General features: G+C 37.5%; 1 protein-coding gene and 1 long non-coding RNA gene across 3 annotated transcripts in view; one reads left to right on the forward strand and one right to left on the reverse strand.

Moving 5' to 3' along the window:
* The window catches only part of LOC103680008 (zinc finger protein 354B), a 29974-nt gene extending 25286 nt beyond the window's left edge, over positions 1-4688 (forward strand). For both annotated transcript variants that reach the window (XM_040622599.1, XM_040622598.1), the window contains one exon: positions 2951-4688. In XM_040622599.1, coding sequence (XP_040478533.1) covers positions 2951-4530 — 1580 coding nt within the window. In that variant the 3' untranslated portion in view covers positions 4531-4688. The remainder of the gene's footprint in view (positions 1-2950) is intronic.
* Positions 1-12284, reverse strand: part of LOC121100776 — a 52377-nt gene that overhangs the window by 9079 nt on the left and 31014 nt on the right. The gene's annotated exons all lie outside the window — the stretch shown is intronic.

Consider the following 12284-nt stretch of genomic DNA (forward strand, 5'->3'; position numbering starts at 1 on the left):
AGGGAAAAGGTAAAATGTGAGTGTGAGAGGGTAGAGGGAAGACAGGCTCTGTCCCTTAAATCCCCTGGCAGCTGCTTCAGCCAGTGGGGCAACAATGGCAGGTTGCTTTTGTATCTGTACCTCCATGACCCCAAGCAGTAATCCTTAGTTAGAACCCAGATCGACAATAATTGAAGAACTAGGCTCTTGTCACCCTAGCTCCTGCAAGGCACCTTAGGGATGTCAGTACAGCTGCCTGCCACGGGGCTGGGGCATGGGTAGCTGCTAGTGACTGAAATTACCTACAATTTATCAACCAGGCTTTCCCCTAGAAGCTGCCAGCCTTCAATTAGATTCTACAGTTTCAAAATCATTGGAGCAGCCAGATTCTGCCAGTTCAATTGTGGTCTTGGTGGGGAAACAGAATCCTTGAGATTCCTACTCTGCCATCTTCCTTGATGTCCATTTTTTCCTCTTTTAACTCACACTTATTTTACAAGTTTTGGCATTTTCTTTCTTCTTTCTCAAGTAATGTTGAAGATGAGGATTTGGATAGAAGTCTCACAGTTAGCTGGGTGGAGGATGGTCTAAGTGGGGGATGGGTGGGCACTTGTTATGATGAGCTTGGGGTGTTGTATATAAGTGAAGAATCACTAAATTCTATTCCTGAAACCAATATTACACTATATGTTAACTAACTAGAATTTAAATAAAAATTTCAATAAACAAACAAACAAAAAAAGAAGTCTCACAGTTATGAAGTTATTTCTTATCATTTGGGGAAGTAATTTTGATAGTTTGCTTACTATCCACCTACCACGGTCTTCAGTTACCCAGAGGCTTTGGTATTTACTATTTAAACATACGTTTTATCATTCTGTAAGTATTCTATTTTCTACTTAGAAAGTATGTCTTTTTAAGTGAAAGTATTTTTTAAAGATTTTTTCCTGTGTATGTTGACATTTTTTAATTCATGTGCAAAACCTTTTACAATTACAAGTCTCTTATTAGATATCTTTAAGAGGAAAAAATTAATCTACTCACTCATTGCATGGAATGACAGAAAGTAGAAAAAGATTTAATTTTTAGTTTTATTATAAAAAGCTTAAACATATATAAAATATATAAATATATAAAATATATATAAACATATATAAATAAAAATAGAAATATATGTGTATGTATATATATATATACATATACATATATATATATAAAGGATAGTGTAATGAATTCTTGTGTATCCACCACCCAGTTTTGACAGTTAACAAGTTACTATCCTTTTTATTTCATTTGTACCAATGGTTCTCTATGGGGGCTGATTTTGTCATTTGTCAATGTTATGAAATTTTTGGATTGTCACAGCTTGAGGAAGGGTGGGAGTGGTGGAAAGGGTAGGTGCTAATACACAGGGCAGCCCCACAACAAAGAATTACGCATCCTCAAATGTAAGCTGAGGTTGAAAAATCCTGATCTCTATATAGGATTTAAGGTATCTTTAAATATTTCCTTTAAAATATTCTTTATATTTTTATAACATTGAGTTGTTCTATCCAAGAATAGGAGAGGTTGTTCCATTTGTTCATGTGTGACTTTAATGTCATTCAAGATTGTTTTAAAAATTTCCTCATTTTTTTTTTATATTTCTTATAAATTCAGTCCTCCAATTCTTTGTTAGATGGTTATCGACTTTAGCATGTTAATTTTATATCCTGCTACATCACTACTGATCAAGTTTTATCACTGATTTCCTGGAGTTATGTAGCTAGGATATTATAACACCAGCAAATAGAGGTAGTTTTATTTCCTCATTTCCTCTTTACTCATCCTTGTGCATCTAATTGGTTTTTCTTATGTAACTGAATTAAGACATCTAGAATAGAAGTGAAAATAATGGATATCCTTGTCTTGTTCTTTTTTTTTTAAAAGATTTTATTTTTAAGTAATCTCTATACCCAAAATGGGGCTCAAACTCACAACCCCAAGATCAAGAGTCACATGCTCTACCAGCTGAGCCAGTCAAGCACCCCTTGTTCTTGATCATAGTGGAAGTGCCTCTAGTGGTTTATCATTAAATAAGATACTGGTTTTAGGGCTAAATGTATGTATTTTAGCATGTTAAAGAAGTAAGTATCCTTCAATTCCTATTTTCTTGACTTTTTACTGTCCATGGTGCTGAATTTTTTTGAAGCCTTTCTCATCGTCTCTAAATATACTCATAATTTTCCCCCTCAGGTACATACATTAAAATATACCGCAGTAAGTGTTATAATAAGGGAAATGGATTCACGAAAGTGTACACAGAGCCATTAACACTGGAACTGAGTCTGAAGGTTACAGAGCAGTCTGCCATGTGGGAAAATAAGGAATGACATTCAACATTAGAAATAATTACATAAATGAGAACAATGTCATATAAATAATGTAAAAGTCTGTCATAGGCTTTGGATACCAGACTGCACTTAATTCATACTCTTCTAAACCTGTCTCCCCATTCATTCTCCTGGTTACATATACACTTTCGCCCTTCTTAAATGAGCTTCTTTTATTCTTTTAGTCATCCTAGTACTTCTGCCCTCATCCATTATTGTTTTATATGTGTTACTTTCCTATTTTTTCCTCTTGCTAGTATTTTTTAGCCAGAAAGCAAGCCCTTATTTAAATATCATTAATAGGGGCACTTGGGTGGCTCATTCGTTAAGTGTCTGCCTTCGGCTTTGGTCATGATCCCAGGGTCCTGGGATTGAGCCCTGCATTGGGCTCCCTGCTTGGTGGGAGGCCTGCTTCTCCCTCTCCAACTCCCCCTGCTTGTGTTCCCTCTCTCGCTGTGTCTCTCTCTGTTAAATAAATAAAATCTTTTTAAAAATAAAAATAAATAAATAAATAAATAAATAAATATCATTAATATTTATTCTTTCTACACATTAAGTCTCAGCCAATCATGTGAATCATTAGCAATTTTTTTTTCCAGGATGTAAGACCACTCCTAAAACTACAAAGTCAACTCAAACCCAAGATTCATCATTTCACAGTCTAAGAAGGAAAAGACTCAAAAGGGATGAACCCTGGAATTTCATATCAGAAAAACCCTGCATATATGAAGACAGATTAAAGAGACAAAAGGACAAAAATGAAAGTTTACAAATAATTTCAATCACCCATACAAAAATCCTCACTGTAGAAAGAAGCCATAAAAATACCGACTTTGGCCAGAATTTCAGCCTGAAATCAGTCTTTGTTAAGCAACAGAGGGTTGCTAGAGAAAAAACACCCTCAAAATATGAAATACAAAGAAATAGTTTCAAGCAGAATTCAAACGTACTTAACCAACCAAAAATCAAAATAGCAGAGAAGCGGTATAAATGTAATATATGTGAAAAAGCCTTCATTCACAATTCTTCCCTTCGTAAACATCAGAAAAACCACACTGGAGAGAAATTATTTAAATGTAAAGAATGTTTGAAAGCTTTCAGCCAAAGTTCAGCTCTTATTCAGCATCAAAGAACTCATACTGGAGAGAAACCCTACATCTGTAAAGAATGTGGGAAAGCTTTCAGCCACAGTGCATCCCTTTGTAAACACCTAAGAATCCACACTGTGGAGAAATCCTATAGATGTAAAGAATGTGGTAAATCCTTCAGCAGAAGGTCTGGCCTTTTTATACATCAAAAAATCCATGCTCGAGAAAATCCCCATAGATATAATCCAGGCAGGAAAGCGTCCAGCACATCCCTTCCTGGATGTCAGAGAATTCATCTCAGAAAGAAGTCCTATTTATGTAATGAATGTGGCAACACCTTTAAGTCTAGCTCATCCCTTCGTTATCATCAGAGGATTCACACAGGGGAGAAACCTTTTAAGTGCAGCGAATGTGGGAGAGCCTTCAGTCAGAGTGCGTCTCTTATCCAGCACGAACGGATTCACACTGGAGAAAAGCCCTATCGATGTAATGAATGTGGTAAAGGCTTTACTTCTATTTCAAGACTTAATAGACACCGGATAATTCATACTGGTGAGAAACTATATAATTGTAATGAATGTGGTAAAGCTTTAAGTTCCCACTCGACGCTTATCATTCATGAAAGAATTCACACTGGAGAGAAACCGTGTAAGTGTAAAGTGTGTGGGAAAGCCTTCCGACAGAGTTCAGCTCTCATTCAACATCAGAGGATGCATACCGGAGAAAGACCCTACAAATGCAACGAGTGTGGGAAAACATTCAGGTGCAACTCATCCCTTAGTAATCATCAGAGAATTCACACAGGAGAGAAACCATATCGATGTCTGGAATGTGGGATATCTTTTGGCCAAAGCGCAGCTCTTATTCAACATCAAAGGATTCATACAGGAGAAAAACCCTTTGAATGTAACACATGTGGGAAAACTTTTAGACAAAGCTCATCACTCATTGCACATCAAAGAATTCATACCGGAGAGAAACCATATGAATGTAATGCATGTGGGAAACTATTCAGCCAGAGGTCATCCCTTACTAATCATTACAAAATCCACATCGAAGAGGACTCCTTGAAAGTAGATCTGCATGTGTGAAAGCCTTAAACCAAAGCTCAGCAGAGTATACATACTTGAGATTGATTTAATAAATGTCATGAACATGAGAAAACTTTTCTATTTTAATTTTGTCTTGTCAGATATTAAATTTTAAGGATAAAAAGCTCTGACTATGTAATAAATATGTGGAAAACTTTCATACCTCTCAGTCACTTTTTAAAATATCCCTAGACAAGGAAATCACAATTGTAATTTGATTGCAAAATCACAATTTTGGCCATTTGTAAGGTAAAAGGTGGGGTTTTTCTATGTCTTTATACAGCATTATACACTATATGTAATATGTAAACATGAGAAAAATCTTGGTGTAGGAGTGCTGGATTTCGCATTAGAAAGACACCAACTGTATAAGCCAGTAGCATATTTATTAGAACTCACATTTTAATAGCAAACAGAATTGATCTTAAAATATATGCATACATAGACCAAATAATAGATTAAAAAAAAAAAGCAACTGCAAACTACCTCAGTCTTGGAATTTTCCTTTTCTTAAATTGTTGTCAAACTTTGTGCATGGTTTTCATTAAAAAAGAGAAAGAAAAAAATGTGTTCTCTTACTCCTTTATCCTTTTGTTATTTACAAGCTATATCTAACAGTCTCCCAAAGTTTTTTTTAAACACAATTTCTAATTTTGTTCTCAGAATTACTTTTCTTTGTTGCCCTTGAAGTCATTTATTATTGAACTGTACTTGCTGTGTTCTGAACAGCATGTTAATTTAAGTAGAAAAAATACAGTTTGTTGGCAGTCACCTCAAGGTTAAAGCTATTAATATTTTTCTAGTTGGCTGCAAAAGAAATCCTAAGAACTAATTTAAAGAACATGTCACTGTGGCAAAGTCTTGAAAAGGAATCCATTTCATGAAATAAAAGCATGTTTTCCCTACCTGAGGTTTTCAAATTTTTTAAAAAAATCAGACCGCAAAAGCAAAGAAAGGAAATAATTCTAAGCCTTAGAAATGATTTACTCAGTAAATGTTTGCTTAATCCCAGGTTTGAGCCAGGTACTATCCCAGGCACTGGAAATTGTACGGGAGAAAGAAACAGGCCCTATCTTCAGGAAGTCAGGAATTGAGAGGATGGGGTTGAAGGGAACAGCGAGTAAATAAGCAAATTATCATAATGTGTTGAAGTTGTTTTCACGAAGAAATAGATGTTACAATGATACTGTGTTATAGACCATCTTGTAGAGATTTGCACAGGACTCAGAAAGAAGGAATGGAACCTAACCAAGGGAGTTTGACCAGATATAGTGTCCCAGAGACAGGCGTGCCTGAGCCCAGTTCTGGAAGAACAGGAATTCTCCAGAGAGTGAGATAAGTACTTAAAAGAGAGGGAGCCACATATGCAAAGGTACAGGTGGGTGACCGCATGGCACATTTGTAGAACGTCTATGAAGTAATAAGAATGACAGATGTCGAAGCTTGAGAAGGAGGCAGAGACCAGATAATCAAAGGTCTTAACTGCCATTCTAAGGAACTTGAGTTTGATTCTGAAATTATGGAACTGATGAAAGATGATATGCAAGGGAAATTGCTCTGACAATAATGTATGGAGAATGAGTTTAGGAGGTTGAGGACAACTGAGCAGATGGGAGCCCAGAAGTATGGGCTGTTGTAGTAACTTGAATGATCAGTAAATGAGGCTCTAAACTCAAGCAGGGGCAGCGGAAGTGAAAAATATGTGACAAACATTAATGTGGTAAGATATGGCATGACTTTTACAATCAAATAATTGGGAGAGGTGAGTTAAGAAAGGAAAGTAGGTTGATTCCCAGGCGTCTTCCATGTTAACTGGCTGGACGATGGTGTCATTCACCAAGCAGGCAATACAGGAGTGAACAAGTATGATTTTGCACATGTTAAGTTGATCGTACAGATCCAAAAGGGAATTATGAGCTAGTAGACTAGAATTAGGAGAAATTAAAATAGAGTTGGTAGTCAAAACAATGGTATGTGAAATTGGTCAGCAGAGTACAGATTAGAATGAGAAACAAAGGGGTCACAGATAAAACCCAGGAAAACATCAACATATAAGGAGTTGGCGAAAGAGGAGGAATTGAACTAGAAGGAAGAGAATGGCACTACAGCCAGAAGAGAGATGTCACTGAGCCCAAAGGTGAAATGAATGTCAGATGGTCAGTAGTGTTAGGTGCCACAAATCAAGTAATAAGAGGGTAAACTGGAATTGGTAACCGGGAGAGTACTGGAGACAAATTCAGTGGTTTATGGTGAAGGGAAGCCAGATTATTCCAGGTTGGATTATTAATAGGAAGATGAGAACTAGTGGGAGGGGAGAAATGAGTTAGGGAGCATTTATATGTTAATGGCACAACCGCATACACACAGGGAGGGTGAATTAAAGAAGAGATCTTTAGATAGGACAAATTTTCTGTGATGTTCTAAAGGAATTAGGGTGAGAGCACAGATGAAGAAATCAACCATACCTTAGGCTGGAGGGAAAAGCCTACAGAAAGATGGGAATGCAGATAAGTCTGATTTGGAGAAGAAGGAATTTCCTCCTGCTGACCTTATCTTTTGTAAAGCAGGAGAAAGATGTCATTTTTTAGAGATGTTGGTTATAGTAGCAATTTTGGGGTCTTTGGGTGACTAAAATATGTTAATGGGTTTTGATCTGTGATTTGCAGATGTTTTTAAAAAGTCATGGCTCTGAGTTCATTCTATATGCTTGTGTCAAAAGCTCCACTTTTATCACTTTTATATGTTTGGCACCTGTGTTACTTTTTGTTTTTTTAAGAAAAAATTTGCTCGTGAATTATAGTTTAAAAACTACTTAGGAAGGGCGGGGCACCTGGGGGGCTCAGTCAGTTAAGTGTCTGCCTTGGGCTCAGGTCATGATCCCGGGGTCCTGGGACAGAGCCCCGAGTTGGGCTCCCTGCTCAGTGGGGAGTCTGCTTCTCCCTCTCCTCCCTGCTTGTGCTCTCTTGCGCTATCTCTGTCTCTCTCAAATAAATAAAATCTAAAAAACAAACAAACAAAAAACCCCCAAAACACAAAAAACAACCAAAAAACAAACAAACAAACAAAAACTAGGAAGAGGAAGAAAGAATGTTTTAAGGTGATAAGCTTGAAGAGAGACTGGAAAGAAATGGAGGAGCTCAACAGGTGTGTAGAGGTGGATGGAAGGGCACTCACATCAGAGGAAAAGTTTGTGCAATGACAAGGAATCATGAGAGGACACGATGTGCTTACTTTACTACGATAAACAGTATTTTTTAAACTTCATTTTCCAATTATTTGTTACTAGTACATAGAAATACAACTGATTTTTGTATATTGACCTTATATCCAGTAACCTTGATAAGTTCACTTTTCCCCAATAGCTTATTTGTATATTCTTTTGGATTTTCTGCATAAACAATCATCATCTGTAAATAACGGCCATCTTATTTTTTTCTTTTCTACTTATAATACCTTTTAAATTCTTTTCTTACATTATAGTACTCTATGGCACAAGCCAGTACAATATTGAATAAAATAATAACATTCAGTACTTTACCATTTAATGTGTTAGCTTAATTTTGTGGTTATCTGTTATCAGAACAAGGACATTCCCTTGTATTCCTAGTGTGCTGTGAGTTTTTATCACAAGTGGTAGTATTTTGTCATATTCATTTTCTGCATTGGATCAAAATGACCAAATTATTTTCTCTTCATGCTTTAATAAAGAAGTACATTGACTGAATTTTTATGTTAACCAATGACATATTCCTGAAATAAATCCTATTTGGTCATAATATATCATCATATATGCGTATGTGTGTATAAGATCAGGTTTCTTTCTTAATAAATAGAAATTCACTAAGATTGTATCCTAAGAATTCAGAGCAGAATTTTTATCATTCAAATCTGAAGAATGGGTAGAAGCATAATACCTGGAGAGGAAGGGAAAGGCAAGTACAAGTGTACTATAGGAACCAAAGGCTCAGAGGGAGAGTGAATACAGCATCTGTAGGGACCAGCGGGGAAAATAGCTTTGCTGGCATAGAGGGCTCCTGAAAGGATAAAAGAAAAAATAATATTGGAAATGAAAGCTAGAATTAGGTTATCAGAGATTTTGTGGTTATATATATAATGGCTGGGATGTGATCCTTTAGATATTAAATCACTATTTATGTCTGAGAAGCAAATGGTCAATTTGCAGACTATGTTGTCTGATGAGACTGAAGGATGATTTGGTAATTTCTGGCTTGTGAAACTGGCTGAAAGACAGGTTCTTGGGAGTAGGCGTTGGGAGGGTCTGTGAAAAATGTTCTCAGTGAGCAGTACAAAGAGAACAGAGGGTAGCTCCATTTTTGGTGTCTGACAATTGCCCTGGTCTTTTGCCAACTGCCACAGATGCTAAAACTCTTAAAGCTGACCTTGTGACATTTTTCAAAATCAAGGTGCAATTATACTTTCAAAACCAGAAGATACAATTTAGTTAGTATTGTACGTCAGTATGTTTCAGGTTATAAAATCAAGTGTTTCAGGAATACATTTTCTAAGAGCTATAAGAAAAAGTTTTTCATTTTGAGAGATAGCTTCCTATTGGAACACTGGACAAAGAGTCGAGAGACCTGCATATTTGTCTGCCCCCATTCTGCTTCAAGTTACATAGTCTCCGGCCTCTGCAACTCTACAAATTCCACTGTGTTGTTTCATCTACTGCATTATGGTTCCTAACGGTGTAGATCAACTCAAAATTTTATATTTCCATCTTATGCATTTTTGTGTAGAAATGTTGAGATGAGCTCAAAAAGAACTACAAATAAACCCTATTTTCATCATTCAAATTGTTAGTAATACTATTGGCACATATTGTTGGATAAAAATAATTAAATTATACATTATGAACTAAAAATTTCAACCTAAAAATGAATTGTTGTAGGAAGATGGAGTAGACAGACATAATTTTCCCTATTTTTTCTACTAAGTATATCTAAAAACTCATGAAAAGATTGAAAAGTGGAAAGAAGATAGGTCAGGTAGGAACCTCAGGAAAAGAGAAATGATATGGTGATTGTGGGGTTTTTTACCTCATATGCTCCCGACTTGGAGCTGAAGAAGCAGGAACCCAGACAGACACACAAAAATATTGCAAAGTCCCAACAAGAGCCTGCTTTCTTTAACCACAGGGCCAAGAAAGGGGTACCCCTAGCAAGACAAAAAATTCTTAGACATTAACCGCTCTACTGCAGCCAAACAACACAGAAAAACACTGGTCCTATTACTACCCACACCAGCAAAGGCTAAGTGGGGAGCCTAGACCTCCCTGCACCTTGTGAGGCTGTAAAGAGAGGTCATAAAACCCTGCTGGGTGGTGTCAGAAAAGGCCAAGAGCTAGGACATGCATCCATGCTGGCTGGCAAAAGACACCCCACTTTCTCAGCACGATAGTGGAGACCACGTGGGGAACCTGGACATTCCCCACTCCCATTCAGTCATAAGAGAACATCCCCTCCCCCTCCCTTCTGGAGTGGTGTCAGAGGAGGCCTAGTGCAGAGCTGGAGCTTTTGCTCCTGCCCAGCAGTAATGAGGCCACAATCCCCCTCATGGTGTCACTGGAGGCCAAAAGAGTAGTAACAAGGCACTCTAACCCTCGAGCCAGAATAGTATCAGTGAAGGCCTAGTGAGGAACTAGAAATCCCACCAAGCAATAAAAAGGAGGCCCTTACCTCCTTGGGTATTAGGGGTGGGGGGCAAATGAGGAAGTTGGGCTTCTACCCTCCATGGCCATAATGAAGTAAGACCTCCTCTTCCTTTGCTAGAGCAGTATCAGAGCAGGCCGGGTGAGACAGAAGGTTCAAATAAGATCCAGAGTTTCACAGCAATATTCAAAATGTCCAGGATTCAACAAAAGACTTTTTTTTTTCCCAACATAAGACTTATCAAACCAAGAACAAGGAAGATCACTTGGATTTAAAAAAAAGATAATTAATAGACATGAACAAGCTGGTGACAGATATTACAATAATCTAACAAAGATTTTAAAGCAGCCATCATAAAAATACTGTAGTAAGCAATTATGCAAATGTTTGAAACAAAAAACAGAGTTTCAGCTAAGAAATTTAAAGTCTCAGCAAAGGAAAAGAAGAAATAACAAATGGAAATTTTAGAATTGAACACATAGAGTAAGTGAAAAATTTCAAGCTTACTGTATGGGCTCAAGAGCAGAAGTGGGTAAAGAGAATAGTTATCTATGGACTGGAAGATAAAACAATAAAAATTACTCAATCTTAAGGAGAGAAGATAGACTGAAAAAATATATGAAGAGAGCCTCAGGTTCTGTGGGACTATAACAAAAGATGTAACATATCATTGGATTTCAGAAAGGATGGGAGAAAGAGGATTGGCCTGCAAAGTCTTTGAAGCATTTTTAGCTGAAAATTCCCGAGCTTATCAAGAGACATAAACCTACAGAGTCAAGAAGCTGAGTTGACCCAAAAAAAGCATAAAACCAAAGAAATCTACACCAAAACACATCATAGTTAAACTTCTGAAAACAAAAGTCAAAGAAAAAATCTTCAAAGAGGTTAGAGTGAAAAATAACACCTTAGGTATAGAGGGAAAAAAGTCAAATGAAAACAGACTTCTTATCAGAAACCTCAGAGGTACAACATAATAGAAGAACTATGAACGCAGAGGAATGACATCAGCAAAATAGCAGACTGGAAAGGCCCAGGCCTTCATTCTCCCACAGAGACTTTGACTAACAAGAAGCTATGGAACAAACTGCTTTTGAGAACTCCAGAAAGCAGTTAAGACGTTGCAGTACCCCCGGTGAGTGCAAAGCCAAAAAGAGATGCATTGGGGTGGATGGTGAAACTGGTGACATTTTACCAACCCCAGCCACTCCCCTTGCCTGGCCCAGCAAAGCCCATTCAGGAGAAAACTCCCAACTCTCAGCTTCTCCCTCAGAGGGAAAGAGAAAAATGNNNTGTGCGGTCAGTGGTCTTGCTTTCTGGAGGCTTGCCCAAAGGACTGGTTGTGAGTATATTCATAGGTATGTGCAACCATCACCACAAGCAAATTTAGAACATTTTCATCACCTCAACAAAACAAAACCTCCAGCTAGCACTGTCCCATTACCTTCTTTTTTTTTTTTTTAAGATTTTATTTATTTATTCGACAGAGATAGAGACAGCCAGCGAGAGAGGGAACACAAGCAGGGGGAGTGGGAAAGGAAGAAGCAGGCTCATAGCAGAAGAGCCTGATGTGGGGCTCGATCCCATAACTCCGGAATCACGCCCTGAGCCGAAGGCAGACGCTTAACCGCTGTGCCACCCAGGCGCCCCTGTCCCATTCCCTTCTATAACCCCCAATCCTAAGCAACCATACATATTTATAGATTTATTTATTTAAATCTCAAGCAGACTCCCCACTGAGCGTGAAGCCCAAAGCAGGGCTCAATCCCATGACCCCAAGATCATGACCTGAGCCAAAATCAAGAGTTGGATGCTTAACTGACTAAGCCACCCAGGTGCCCCCTTTTCTGTCAGTTTTTGCTTAATGTTTTTGGTGCTCTGTTATTAAGTGTATATATGCTTTTAATTATTATACCTTCTTTTCTGATTAAGGGCTTTAATGCAGAATATATAAAGAACATTCATAGACAAATAGGCTCCCCCAAAGGATCTGACCCTTCACTTAAGAAGATACACAAATGTCAATTAAGCACATAAAAAGCTATTCAAAACTGATTATGGGGGAAATGAAATTATAACCACAATAAG

This window comes from Ursus maritimus, unplaced genomic scaffold (assembly GCF_017311325.1).
Source record: "Ursus maritimus isolate PB19 unplaced genomic scaffold, ASM1731132v1 scaffold_5, whole genome shotgun sequence".
Taxonomy (NCBI): domain Eukaryota; kingdom Metazoa; phylum Chordata; class Mammalia; order Carnivora; family Ursidae; genus Ursus; species Ursus maritimus.